At 41.6% G+C, this 12168-nt stretch overlaps 1 protein-coding gene and 1 long non-coding RNA gene across 2 annotated transcripts in view; one reads left to right on the top strand and one right to left on the bottom strand.

Annotated features, from left to right (window-relative positions):
• Positions 1-736: 736 nt before the first annotated feature.
• On the top strand, positions 737-2003 carry LOC149025702 (uncharacterized). The gene is made up of 3 exons (XR_016171764.1): positions 737-849; positions 1035-1200; positions 1498-2003. It is a non-coding gene; the product is annotated as an uncharacterized LOC149025702 (long non-coding RNA).
• A 145-nt stretch (positions 2004-2148) lies between these two features.
• Positions 2149-12168, bottom strand: part of LOC149025701 (serine protease SPPA, chloroplastic-like) — a 47000-nt gene continuing 36980 nt past the window's right edge. Inside the window, exon 13 of the mRNA XM_089145901.1 lies at positions 2149-2622. Within this exon, the coding sequence (XP_089002027.1) occupies positions 2386-2622 (237 nt within the window). The 3' untranslated portion in view covers positions 2149-2385. The remainder of the gene's footprint in view (positions 2623-12168) is intronic.

Below are 12168 nucleotides of genomic sequence, written 5' to 3'. Positions count from 1 at the left end.
TTTATTTGGGGGTCAAAATATTTCTGTTCTGTAGATTTTATTTGACAAACTTTCGAATTAAATAACTGGGCAGTCCTTAGGAACTACAGTTGGTACTTTTATCACATGCTTTTTATGGGCTTTCAACCAGTGTCTTATATCACATTAGCTTACCCTCTTCTTTTTCTTTTTTCTTTTTGGTTGATATAAACATTAGCTTACCCTTGATTGAAGATACAGATAACAATAATATTGCCAGAGGCAAGAAGATAGAATAGGATATGAAAGAGACAATTTAAGAAGTCACTCAATTTTTATTTTTTTATTTTTATTTTTTTGTATTTGAAGTTTATCTAAGCTAACTTACAACCCCAGGGATTCGAATTTTGACATTCTACATGGAAATGTTAGTCTTTTATCCTTTAAACGAATACAATCACTTATGGAAACTAACCGACATTAAATCTAGTTCCAAAAATTGGATCTGACGGACCCATTCAGATGAGATTCTACCACAGTAGATGTTGAATTTTTTCTTTTTTCCTCTTCAGTTCTCGGTTTTTTTTTTTTTTTGTTGGGGAAATGGTACAACTTAAATCGAAAATTTTTGGTGCCAAAACTCACTCACATCCAATCGGATCCAAAAGCACTATATTGCGGGAAAGTGGAATCGGTCTGGAAATGGAAGTCCGTCCGATTCATTAAAATTACAGAAGAATCGATTACAGAATCGCTCTTCCGATTCCAACTCAAGCTGCCGCAATTAAGATGTGTGGAAGTCAGAATCAATATCAGTTGATTTCGTCACGAGTCACCCGATTCCCCAGGGTCGAAGCCCTTGCTGCACTTGGCGAACTGGAAGAGAGACATGTAAGAAATATAGTTATAGGATTCAACCCTCTCTGGCCATCAGGCTCCCATCGCTCTTTTGTTTCTAGTTTTGTCTTGCCATTCTAGTTTCTGAGTTTCCTATATGATGAAAATATCGTGAGATCTATTTCTCTCATAGCTTTTCTGCTGTGAAACAACTTAGCTTTTCCGCTGTGAATTAACAGATCAGTTCGAAGAAGATGATGGGTGCTGCCGTACAGTTTCTTGCGGATTTAGTGGTCGCAGGGATTTCATTGACGATTGGTTTGGGAATCTTCGCATTCATTGCTTCAGTTCTCTGTTCTGCTGCTTTTTTGATCAATGTAAAGGATATCTCTTGAGGAAAAATAGGTAATGACTTCTCAAATTGATGTTTGAGATCCTGAGGAGAAACCTAATCATCATGGAATTGAAATTGTGGAGAGAATTATTGGTTTTCCACTTGAAGGCAGGCAGTGAGTCTGATGATTTATCAGATTCTGGTTGGTGGGTTTGTTAAATTCTCTATAGTTCTCCTTCGATCCCTGAAAGGAATATGCATCTCCTGCATATGCCTTTCAAGTCGGATCAGGATGATTGGTTTTCCAATTATTTCAGGGATAACTTGGTTTTCAGTTCTCGTAACAGATGGTTTTCTCATGTTCGCAGGTAAGAAATCTCATCCGGGGAGACGAATCTGACATTGAAGCCGCAGGGAATTTGGGAGTTTCGTTGTTTGCTGAACAGAAAATTAATTGTAAATCCAGTTTGATTTGCATATGGATGAAGTTTCCTGGGTTTCTGTTGTTGGTGGGTTTTTCATGATCTTGTAATTATTTTTATTTTTTTTTTTTTTTTTTTAATTTCTGTTTCTGCTTTGCTGGAATTAGGAATTTATCGTTAGAAAGATCTGTGCTAGAATGTGCTCTGGGCTAAAATGTTTTAATCGATATTATCGTTAGATTTTCCCAAATAAAATTTTCACGGTAAAGAAACCAAGTTATACTCAGATTAAGAAACATGATCGGAATCACTCAATGGAATTGCATCATTTGGCCTACCAGAGATCTCCTCTTCCTACGAGTTGATGGTGCAGTTGTTTTTTCGTGGGTTGCAGATATCTTCAAGTGCTCTTTTCCCTTTAAAATCTGCATTTTTGGATTCCCCGTCCATCACACGCTCCTGTGAGTTAAAGAGAACAAAACGTACTGCAAATATGTACATTCAACAGCATTTGGAAATTGTCTGTTCGAACTCTATTTACAAGTATATAACATAATGTTCAACTGTTTGTATACATCTCAATACAAGTGTGTTTATTTTTGAAACCCCCCACCCCAAAAAAAAAAAAACAAGTTTATCTCTTTACTACTCATCCAAAATATGGATTTGCATGTGAAATAAAATAAAATGAACAGGTCTCATTGAATGCGGTTGGAAGAATCACCTGTTTCGTTCTTGAATCCTGGAAGTCTCATGATACCTTGGGAACCCTTGATTTACTGTAACCATGCGGGGAAAAAATAGATGATGTGAAACTCAGGCCGTTTCAAGAAATCAAAGAGAACCCAGGTAGTCCTTTATCAACCCAAATATGGGGTTGGGGTTGGCAAAAGAATCTCTTTCTAATCTTTCGAACATAATTCCATCCATTCTGGCCTGGACTCCATCAGAAGATGTCAACCCTTGCAATAGTTCTTTCACAGTCCTGTCCACGCCAAGTATGGAATTCCCGACTCCACTCAAGATCTCTGGCAGAGAAGGTGAGGGTCTTGACAACTCAACTAGTGTAACCTGGTGCACAGACAGAGACAAGAAGGAAATAAGAAGCAAGGCCTAACTTTTAAATAACCCGTGTGCAGACATACTAAATCATTTAATATTGGAACCTATATTGTTGAGGAAATGAATAAGCCATATAACATTAGAAACTGATTCGTTCAAGGTCCATAAGACTTGAAATAAAATTTTAAACATCCATCTTGCTTAAAAGTTAAAGCTACCTGGACTCCAGGTTCTTTTTCAAGTGAAGATGGCAGAAACAGTTCATGAAAAATTCATGTATATGATTCCAGAGCACCACAAAACATGTTGAATGGTACATAGGATGGAAATATCTCTCCCTTTTCTGGTCAACACTGCTAGACATGCGCAAAATACATTTAGACAGGGTATGATGTGCAAAGATAACAACGTAACATAAGTTATGTAATTACAAGGATAGGTAGTGTGTTCTCAGACGTCCTTGTTCTGCTAATGGAATTTGAATGATTCAGGTTCCCAAGTGTAATCATTAATGAGGGCTATGGTGACAGGGAGAGTACTCAATGAATGCGCACCAACTACGAAGTGGAACCTAGATCTTTAAGGACATAAGGGACATCAAATAAATTTGGACAGAAAATGTTAAAAATTGAATGGTGATTAAAGTGGCTTTTGATTTAGAAGGGAAATCCCACAGACGAACTGGTTCAAAGTCCAAGTCTGCAACTTACATGGAAGACACACATCATGGGTAAACTTCAGTTTCTCAGCGTGATGTTAGTTCAAAAAGAAGCCGAAACCCAAAATCATTGAAGACACTGTATGTGGTGGCTTCTGAGGCCCAGTTCACACACTTCTTTTGTCCTCATTGATGTGTCTGATCTACAGATAATGGTGCAGCAGAGGGATTACTTTCAGAACCCGAAGTACTCTGTTCTGTTTTAGTTAGCTTTGGTCACTATAAGAGAGTCCTTATCATGGTGGTGTTTTAAGTGGCAGAGTTGTGTTTTATGTTTCATTGCTTTTAGTTATTTGATTTCCCCATTATGTAAGCTATCTAAGGTTGTCGCTGATACACCATATGAAGATGAACTATGTTCTCCTTGCATGTACTACCTTCATCTGCCTTCCAGGAGTTTTCCATCTAAAGGAATCAAGTAATGTACATCCCCTCCCCTCCCCTCCCCCAGGGCCAGCAACAAGATCTGCTCCTTTGCATCCAACCAGCAGCAGATGTTCCTAACATTTTAGGGCTTACTATGAAGCTAATCTGAGGCTTATTCAAAAGCTTTTGATATTTTGAAGTCAGTTTTCTTGAAGGGGATGTCAATGCTTTGGTTCTGTGGGTTTCTTGGACAGCTTTGAACGTGAGATTATTTACAATCAGAAAATCGTCTTCCTGATACTTATGGACACTATTGTTATTGACTTACCTGAAAGGCCCCCTAAACCTCAGTTTGGTGTAAACCCGATTCCTTGAGTTGCTGATTTCTGAAAGCATCCAAATTCGGGGTTGGAAGGTTCTATTGTTGTTACTGAAAAGCTTCCTAGAACCTCGGTTTGGTCTGAACCTGATTCCTTTAAGTTACTGATTTCTGAAAACATCCACATTCAGGGTTGAAATTTTTTCTGTTGTTGCTAGTGTGGCCAAGGTATTAATAGGAGAGATCATGATCATGGCAAAGGTGATTGTATTATAGATGAGACTGATAGATCCTCCAAACAACATTCCTTTTTGTGGTGAATCCAATCATAAAGTTGAGACATGTTGGGCTAAAACTGGTAAACCAGAACAAGCTCACGATTCAGCTAATACCCCTTCGTCAAATGGTAATACTGGGGTGTCTTTCAGTGGCACCACCCTTGCATCATCATCTGGAACTTCTTCATCAGATTCTGTCTCAAGATGACCATAATCATATAAATGAACATCACAACCTTAAGTCATTCGATGCTACTTTCTTATCCACTGTCACTGTTGCCCACTTAAGTACATCAACATTTTCTTATTACTACATCTTCCACTCCATAGGTATTTGGATCTGCTGACTCTACCCATAAGGCCAGTAAGTCAAAATTGTTTTCTTCTTTGTCCAAAGATTACAATCCTTTCCCAATTATTCTTGCTGATGGATCTTCTATCCATGTGAATTGATCATGGTACAGTTTTACTTTGACTTTCACTTACTTCATCCATGACTGTGCTGTTCTAATTGTGTATTTCAGGATCTTCAGACAACAAGGACTAATGGTGGCAGCCTTGAGCGGGGTGGACTCCATCATCTTAATTGTGTTGGACCATCTACAGAAATATACTATTGCTACTAGTCTACTACTACTACCAGTGGTCTTTTCCCTATCCAGTGGCACCTTTTCTGGGGCATCTACCGCCATCAGAACTTCAACATATGGTACTTAGTTCTGAACATGTGTCTTGCCTTGAGTGTGTAGCATGTGAACCCAGAAGCATCACTAGTCATCTTTCCCTTCTTGTAGTATCTAAGAATCCTTTTTTAATGCATTTTGATATTTGAGAACCTTGTGCCAAGAATAGGTTAGGCTATTCTTGTTTTGGCATTCTATGGATGATTAACTCGTTAAGCATGGTTATGTTCGTTGAGCAGAATTTTTTTTGGTTTTTCTCAAGATTTTTACAGTAAAGACTGAGTTTGATGCTTTTACTAAACTTTTTTCGATGTGATAATGCACTGGAATACACTGAACATGAAATATCTGCTTTTTTTTTCTGCTAACAATATGACACCAACAAAATGAAGTTGATAAACAGAAAAACATCCACTGGAGATTGCTCGGTTTACAATGGTTCCTATGAATGTTACCAATCGTTTTGGTGTAATGCAGCCCTCACTGCGCGGGATTAGGAGTTTTGAGTACTCGTGTTAGATTAGGATAATTCATATTGATACGGAGAGATTATGATCAGACCGGGTTCATACCTGGTCCGACCCTCGACCCCGGTCGAGACAGAGAGAACCGACTCGCTCCCGAGCGAACCGGATCCGGAAGATGGCTTGCTGAAGAAGAAAGCTTATTCGGCTGCAAGCGCGCCCTAATCCTACTTATGGACTAGGGTAATCACCCTAATGATGGCAGACTCGAATTGACGGCTGCGGATAATCATTATCGAAGGGATAATCATCACATAACCTAAAGGTTATCTCAGGAGTCCTCTACTAGTCCAAACTAGTAGAAGTCTATTGCTCAACGGATCTAACTGTTAAGATCCAACGACTACCCGAAGAAGGCTCAAGTGCATCCAACGAAGGAGATTCGAAGGTACACTCTATATAAACCTCACTACCATACAAGGTGGGGGGATCGAAAAGAATACTATCTGAGACTCAGGCTCAGATACATACTGATAGACCTAAACTATCAGCGATCTGCTATCTAGATCACCTTTCCCAGTTCTTCATTCCTTAGCTCTGCGCTTCTAGCAGAGCCGTTTGTGATTAAGTTCATCAATCGACTTAGCCTTCGGAGGTGGACTCCCGACCCCAGCGGTCGGGCCACATCTGACGCTTTCGTTTTGCAGGACATCACGAGGAGATCTAAGGGCTGAGCAGATTTTGGACGCATCAATTGGCGCCGTCTGTGGGAAGATCAACTTGAAAAGCCATGGTGACTAGATCAGCAGCCGCAGCAGCCACTGCACAACGCAATTCCGGTGTTTAGATCCCTGGAGTGAATAATCCAGATATTCCCCAGGAAAGCCAAAATCCTATCGAGGTAGATGGTGGCCAGGGAGGACGTAATCCTCCTCCTGATACACTCCAAGATCAATTGTATTAGGTAAAGATTCAACTCTTGGAGGTGAGCCAAGCACTCCGCATGCTCACCAGACGAGTGGTTTTACCACAAGAGCCTGCTCAGCGCGATTCAGGGAGACGTGCATTGCCACGTGACCAGAGATTGGTTGAAGACCGGAATATCGGTCAGAATTTTCGTGAAGGAGACCGAGGACTTAGGAGGATTGATGATCAACCGAGGCGAGACGATCGGTTCGACAGACCGCAAGAGAGTACAACTGATTCAAACACAAGGTTGGATACAGGGGTAAGAACTCACTCACCCACTGTCAGAAGAACCGTACGTGATGATCGAGCAGTTCGCGACGAGCGGAATGCTCGGGAAGGACGGGCTGTTCGTGATGATCGAGTAGCACGGGATGATCGTGTTAATCGAGGTCGTGATCATATTGTTGAAGATCACCCGACTCAGATTGGTCAGGAATTGGCCAACATCAATGAGAAATTAGGGCAGTTGGCTAAGGGAAGAATAACTGAGGATATTTACTCAGTCATTCGGAAGACTCCCTTTGCCGAGCCAATTGCGGGATATCAGTTTCCCCGTAACTTCCGTTTGCCTACCTTTTCAACATTCGATGGCTCCGGAGATCTAACAGCTCACATCGGCTATTACCAACGAGACCATGGCGGCTTTCGGTAATTCGATGAAATTTTATGCGGGGTTTTTGGTTCATCACTTACCGGAGCAAGACACAAAGTGGTTTTCGAACCTCCTCCTCGGAAGGATCGTAAACTTTGACGAATTGCGCGCCAATTCATAGGGCGATTCCGAGTGGAATACGAAGTTAAGAAAACGGAAGAAACCTTGTTTATTGTCAAACAAGGAAAGAACGAATCAATCGGAGAGTTTACGAAAAGATTCAACAAAGTGACGATGGAGATAGAAAATTTGGATGAACAAGTAGCCAAAACTGCTCTATTCACAGGACTCACTAATCAGAAACTCCTGGAGTTATTACTATAGGATATGCCTACGACTTATGCTGAGTTGGTACAGAGATGCCGAAGCAGCTGAAGTCATGGAGATTCTAGATGCGCGCCAAGGAGATAATAAAGTCTCCAATAAGAAACGAAGGCTCTCGAGCGAAGCGAAGCCAAAGAAAAATGTCCGTGATCGGGTTGGAAAATCTCAGGCTTGGCGCCAAAGGTCCCCCGGTAAAAGTGAGTACACTCCATTGAATGCTCCTCGGGCTGATATTTTAAATATCCTCAAAAGAAAAAATATTTTAAAGTGGCCGCCTAAAATTCTTTTGAAACCCGGAGAGCAGCAAGATCGAGAAAAGTATTGCCGATTCCACAAAGACTATGGTCATTATACTAATGACTGTCGTCATCTGAAGGCGGATATTGAGAGATTAATATCTCAGGGACATCTGTCCAGTTTCGTTAGCAGAAGAAGGGACGAGCCACGTGAGCCACGTGCGGCTGCTTCTAAAAGGGATCGTTCGGTTAGTTCGGAACGATCAAGGGAGGCCCCGAACTCTAAGAAGGGCAAGGAGGTGATTGAAGCTACTCAGTCACCAATCCTTACCATCTTCGGGGGACCAGAGCCCGAATCACTCCGGAGTCTGAAAACAAAATCCAAATTTGTTGGAACCGAAGAGACGCAAAAGCGGAAGAAGCTGAATGGTGAAGATTCTATCACCTTTAGCGAGGAAGACGAAAGAGATGTTTGTTTACCTCATGATGATGCTATAGTCATCAAGGTAGAGATTGCACGACGGGAAGTGCATAGAGTTTTGATTGATACAGGGTTTGCAGCTGACCTAATTTCCTACGAAGTGTATCAAAAATTGAAGGTAGATCAGGACTTGATGAAACCTTCATCCACACATCTATATGGTTTTGCAGGGTCATCTGCAGTGGCGGAAGGATCGGTCCAGTTGGATTTATCCATTGGAAGTTTTCCTAAGGAAACAACTGTCCGAATCAATTTTTTGGTGGTTCGGGAACTGCCAGCTTATAATATGATCCTCGGGCGACCATCTTTATCCAAGATAGGTGCTATTGTTTCGACAAAGCACCTGAAGGTAAAATACCCGACTGATATGGGAATTGGTCAAGTCTCCTCTGACCAGAAGATCTCTCGACAGTGTTATGTTGCCTATTTAAAAGACAAGGAGGGCCCGAGGAAGGTAACGCCCTCCCCATAGAAGTTCGAGATGATCGGGAAGAGACAGAGATGCAAAGACCCGAACCAAAGGAGAAGCTGGAACAAATCCAGTCGTGTACCGAGGATGAGAAAAAGATTACTTATATCGGGTCCGAACAATTGGAAGAATTTAAAGATGAGTTGAAGTTCTTTCTTCAAGAGAATAAAGATGTATTTGCATGGTCTCACTGAGGACATGCCCGAATCGATCGGGCCATTGCAGAGCACAAACTCGGATAGACCCTAAGGCGAAACCAAAGTGATACGAAAAAGAAGAGATTTTTCCATTGAAAAATATGAAGCCGTTCGAAGCGAAGTTGAAAAACTTAAGAATTCTGGTTTCATAGAACCAATTGAGTGCCCAACTTGGTTGGCCAACGTGGTAATGGTAAAAAAGGCGAATGGGAAGTGGAGGATGTGTACGTGACTACACAGATCTTAACAAAGCTTGCCCAAAAGATTGCTACCCGTTGCCTCGGATTGACCTCTTGATAGATGCGACTGCAGGATATGAAACTTTAAGTTTGGATGCCTACTCAAGGTATAATCAGATCCTTATGAATAAGGAGGATGAGAAGTATACAGCTTTCATGACTGATCGTGAAGGCTATTATTACAAGGTCATGCCTTTTGGCCTGAAGAATGCAGGAGCAACATATTAGAGGGCCGTCAACAAGATTTTCAAAGAGCTGATAGGAAAGAATGTTGAAGCTTATGTTGACGACATGCTAGTGAAAAGCTTTACAAAAGCAAATCATATAACAGATTTGACTGAGGTATTCTCAGTACTGCGGAAACATCAAATGAAGCTAAACCCAGAAAAATGTGCCTTTGGAGTCTCCTCGGGCAAATTTTTGGGCTTCATGGTATCACAGAGGGGAATTGAGGCTAATCCTGCCAAAATACAAGCTCTGATTGATATGAAGGCTCCCAAAACTGTTCGGGATGTGCAAGTGTTTAACAGGAGAGTTGTCTTGCTTTAAATCGATTCATCTCCAAGTCCGGAGAAAAATGTTTGCCTTTCTTCAAGGCACTTAAAGACCGAAGGGCGTAAGGAAGCAAAGTGGATCAAGAGTGCCGGAAAGCTTTCGAGGAATTAAAAGATGCACTTGGACAACCACCGATCCTGTCCCGGACCGGAGAAGGGGGAAATATTACAGCTATATCTAGCGACGTCCCTTTCGGCGGTCAGTGCAGTACTTGTTCGTGAAAAAGATAAAAAACAAGTGGCCGATTTACTATGTAAGCCACGTGTTGCTAGATGCGGAGACAAGATATTCACGATTGAGAAGCGTGGCTTTGGCTCTCATGATGGCCGCCAAGAAGCTAAGGCTATATTTTCAGGCTCATCCAATTGAGGTATTTACAACTTTTCCTCTTAATAAAGTTCTTAACAAACCTGATTTGTCTGGAAGGATGGTGTCCTGGTCGGTTGAACTTAGCGAGTTCCAAGTGAGCTTTAAGCCCGGAACCGCAATCAAGGCTCGGCATTAGCCGACTTTGTAGTAGAAACTACTGCACCGGTGGAGCCCACCATTGAGGATCCCATTATACCAACCACTTGGGAGGTATACGTGGATGGTTCGAGTAATAAAGATGGAGCAGGAGCTGGAATTCTATTAAAAAGTCCAGCAGGATTTATTATTCGATATGCTTTGAGATTCGCATTTGAAGCAAGTAATAACGAAGCAGAATATGAGGCTCTGATAGCAGGACTTCGGTTGTCAAAAGCATTATCTATTGCAGATGTTACTATTTATAGTGACTCTCAACTTATAGTCAACCATGTCCAGGGGGAGTATGGTATTAAAGAACCACGCTTGCAGAAATATCAAGAGATAGTGCAGGCATTTCAAAACCAATTTCGAATTTGAAGATATCTCGATTTCGAGGAATGAAATCGGTGGCGGATGAGCTATCCCGACTAGCCAATGCCAAGGAAAAGAATCTAGACCCTTCGGTCTACATTGAAGAGATAACTTTTCTAAGTTATCATGAGAAAGAAATTTCTTATATTGAAGCGAAACGTTCTTTGGGTGGATCCGATAATCGAGTATCTAAGGGATGACAAATTACCTGAGCATCCAGTAGAGGCAAGGTTGATCAAGATTCGATCAGCTAGATTTGTCATACAGAATGGGAGACTATACAAAAGATCTTATGCTAGACCCCTTATGAGATGTATAGACCCCGAAGGAGCAAAATCAGCTTTGGCTGAGGTTCATGAAGGAATTTGTGGAGCTCACATGGGTGGAAGAGCCCTGGCTCACAAAATTCTGAGACTTGGGTTATATTGGTCTAAGGTCCAAGAGGCTGCTATGGAATATGTTCGTCGATGTGGTAACTGTCAAGTTCATGCTACAGTATCGAAGCGCCCGGCGGAAACTATGACTTCAATTCTAAATCCCATTCCCTTTGCGATGTGGGGAATTGATATCATGGGCAAATTCACCAAGGCATCAGGGGGACGGGAATATCTGATAGTAGCAATTGATTACTTCACAAAATGGGTAGAAGCCGATGCACCGGCGGCAATTACTGAGAAAAAAGTGGAGAAATTTGTGCTTGAATCAATCATATATCGCTTTGGGATTCCAAAGATTATTGTCACTTGACCATGGTACTCAGTTCGACTGTCCACAATTTGAGCAATTCTGTGGAACATATATGATCGAGCATCGTATGTCCTCAGTGGCATACCCCCAAAGCAATGGACAGGTAGAGGTTACTAACCGAACGCTACTGGAAGGAATAAAGAGAAGACTCGAAGCTGACAAAGCTTCTTGGGTCGAAGAACTTCATAATGTACTGTGGGCTTATAGAACTACGGTTCGAACACCCACAGGAGAAACTCCATTCAGGTTGGCATATGGATCCGAAGCATTGGCACCAGTGGAGATAATGGCGGGGACATTACGGGATCGTGAGTTCGAGGAAAAAGCAAATGAACAAGGACTGCTTGATAGTCTTGATTTGTTGGACGAAGTTCGGGCAAAGGCAATAGCACAAACTCAACATTATCAAAGAAGGATAGCGTCTCATTATAATACTCGAGTGAAGAATCGTCGGTACTTAGCCGGAGATTTGGTGTTGAGAAACACCCTAGCTTCTGACCCGCGTCACCAAAGAAAATTGGACCCTTCCTGGGAAGGACCTTATATGGTTGTGAAACCGGTCGGTTCAGGAGCTTACAGGCTAAAGAACATCAACACCCAGAAAGAGTTGGATCATTCGTGGAATGCTAGGCATCTCAAAAAGTTTTATCCTTGAGGATGATTTCAATTTTGTTCGCGATGTAATCATTTTCAACACAATCAATGCAATTTTTGGCTTTCAACAAACTATCTTTTGATTGGGGGGCATCATACACCACATTCAAGAACAAGATCCAACTATAAGGCATTGGATGAAAATTCGTGTGGGTCCTTCAACACTTATGGAAATTTTTCGGACTTTCTTAAGTCGAGGCATCAGATGAAAATCCGAGTGAGTTCCTTTTGCAAGGCGTCGGTTTGAAACCCGAGTAAGTTCCTTCAAGACTTATTGAATTTTTGAATTATCCTTAAGTAAAGGCATCGGTTTAAAACCTGAGTG

Source organism: Hakea prostrata, chromosome 2, assembly GCF_041222555.1.
Source record: "Hakea prostrata isolate BN-2017 chromosome 2, UWA_Hpros_2, whole genome shotgun sequence".
In the NCBI taxonomy this organism is placed as follows: domain Eukaryota; kingdom Viridiplantae; phylum Streptophyta; class Magnoliopsida; order Proteales; family Proteaceae; genus Hakea; species Hakea prostrata.
This window is presented reverse-complemented; position numbering and strand designations above follow the sequence as displayed.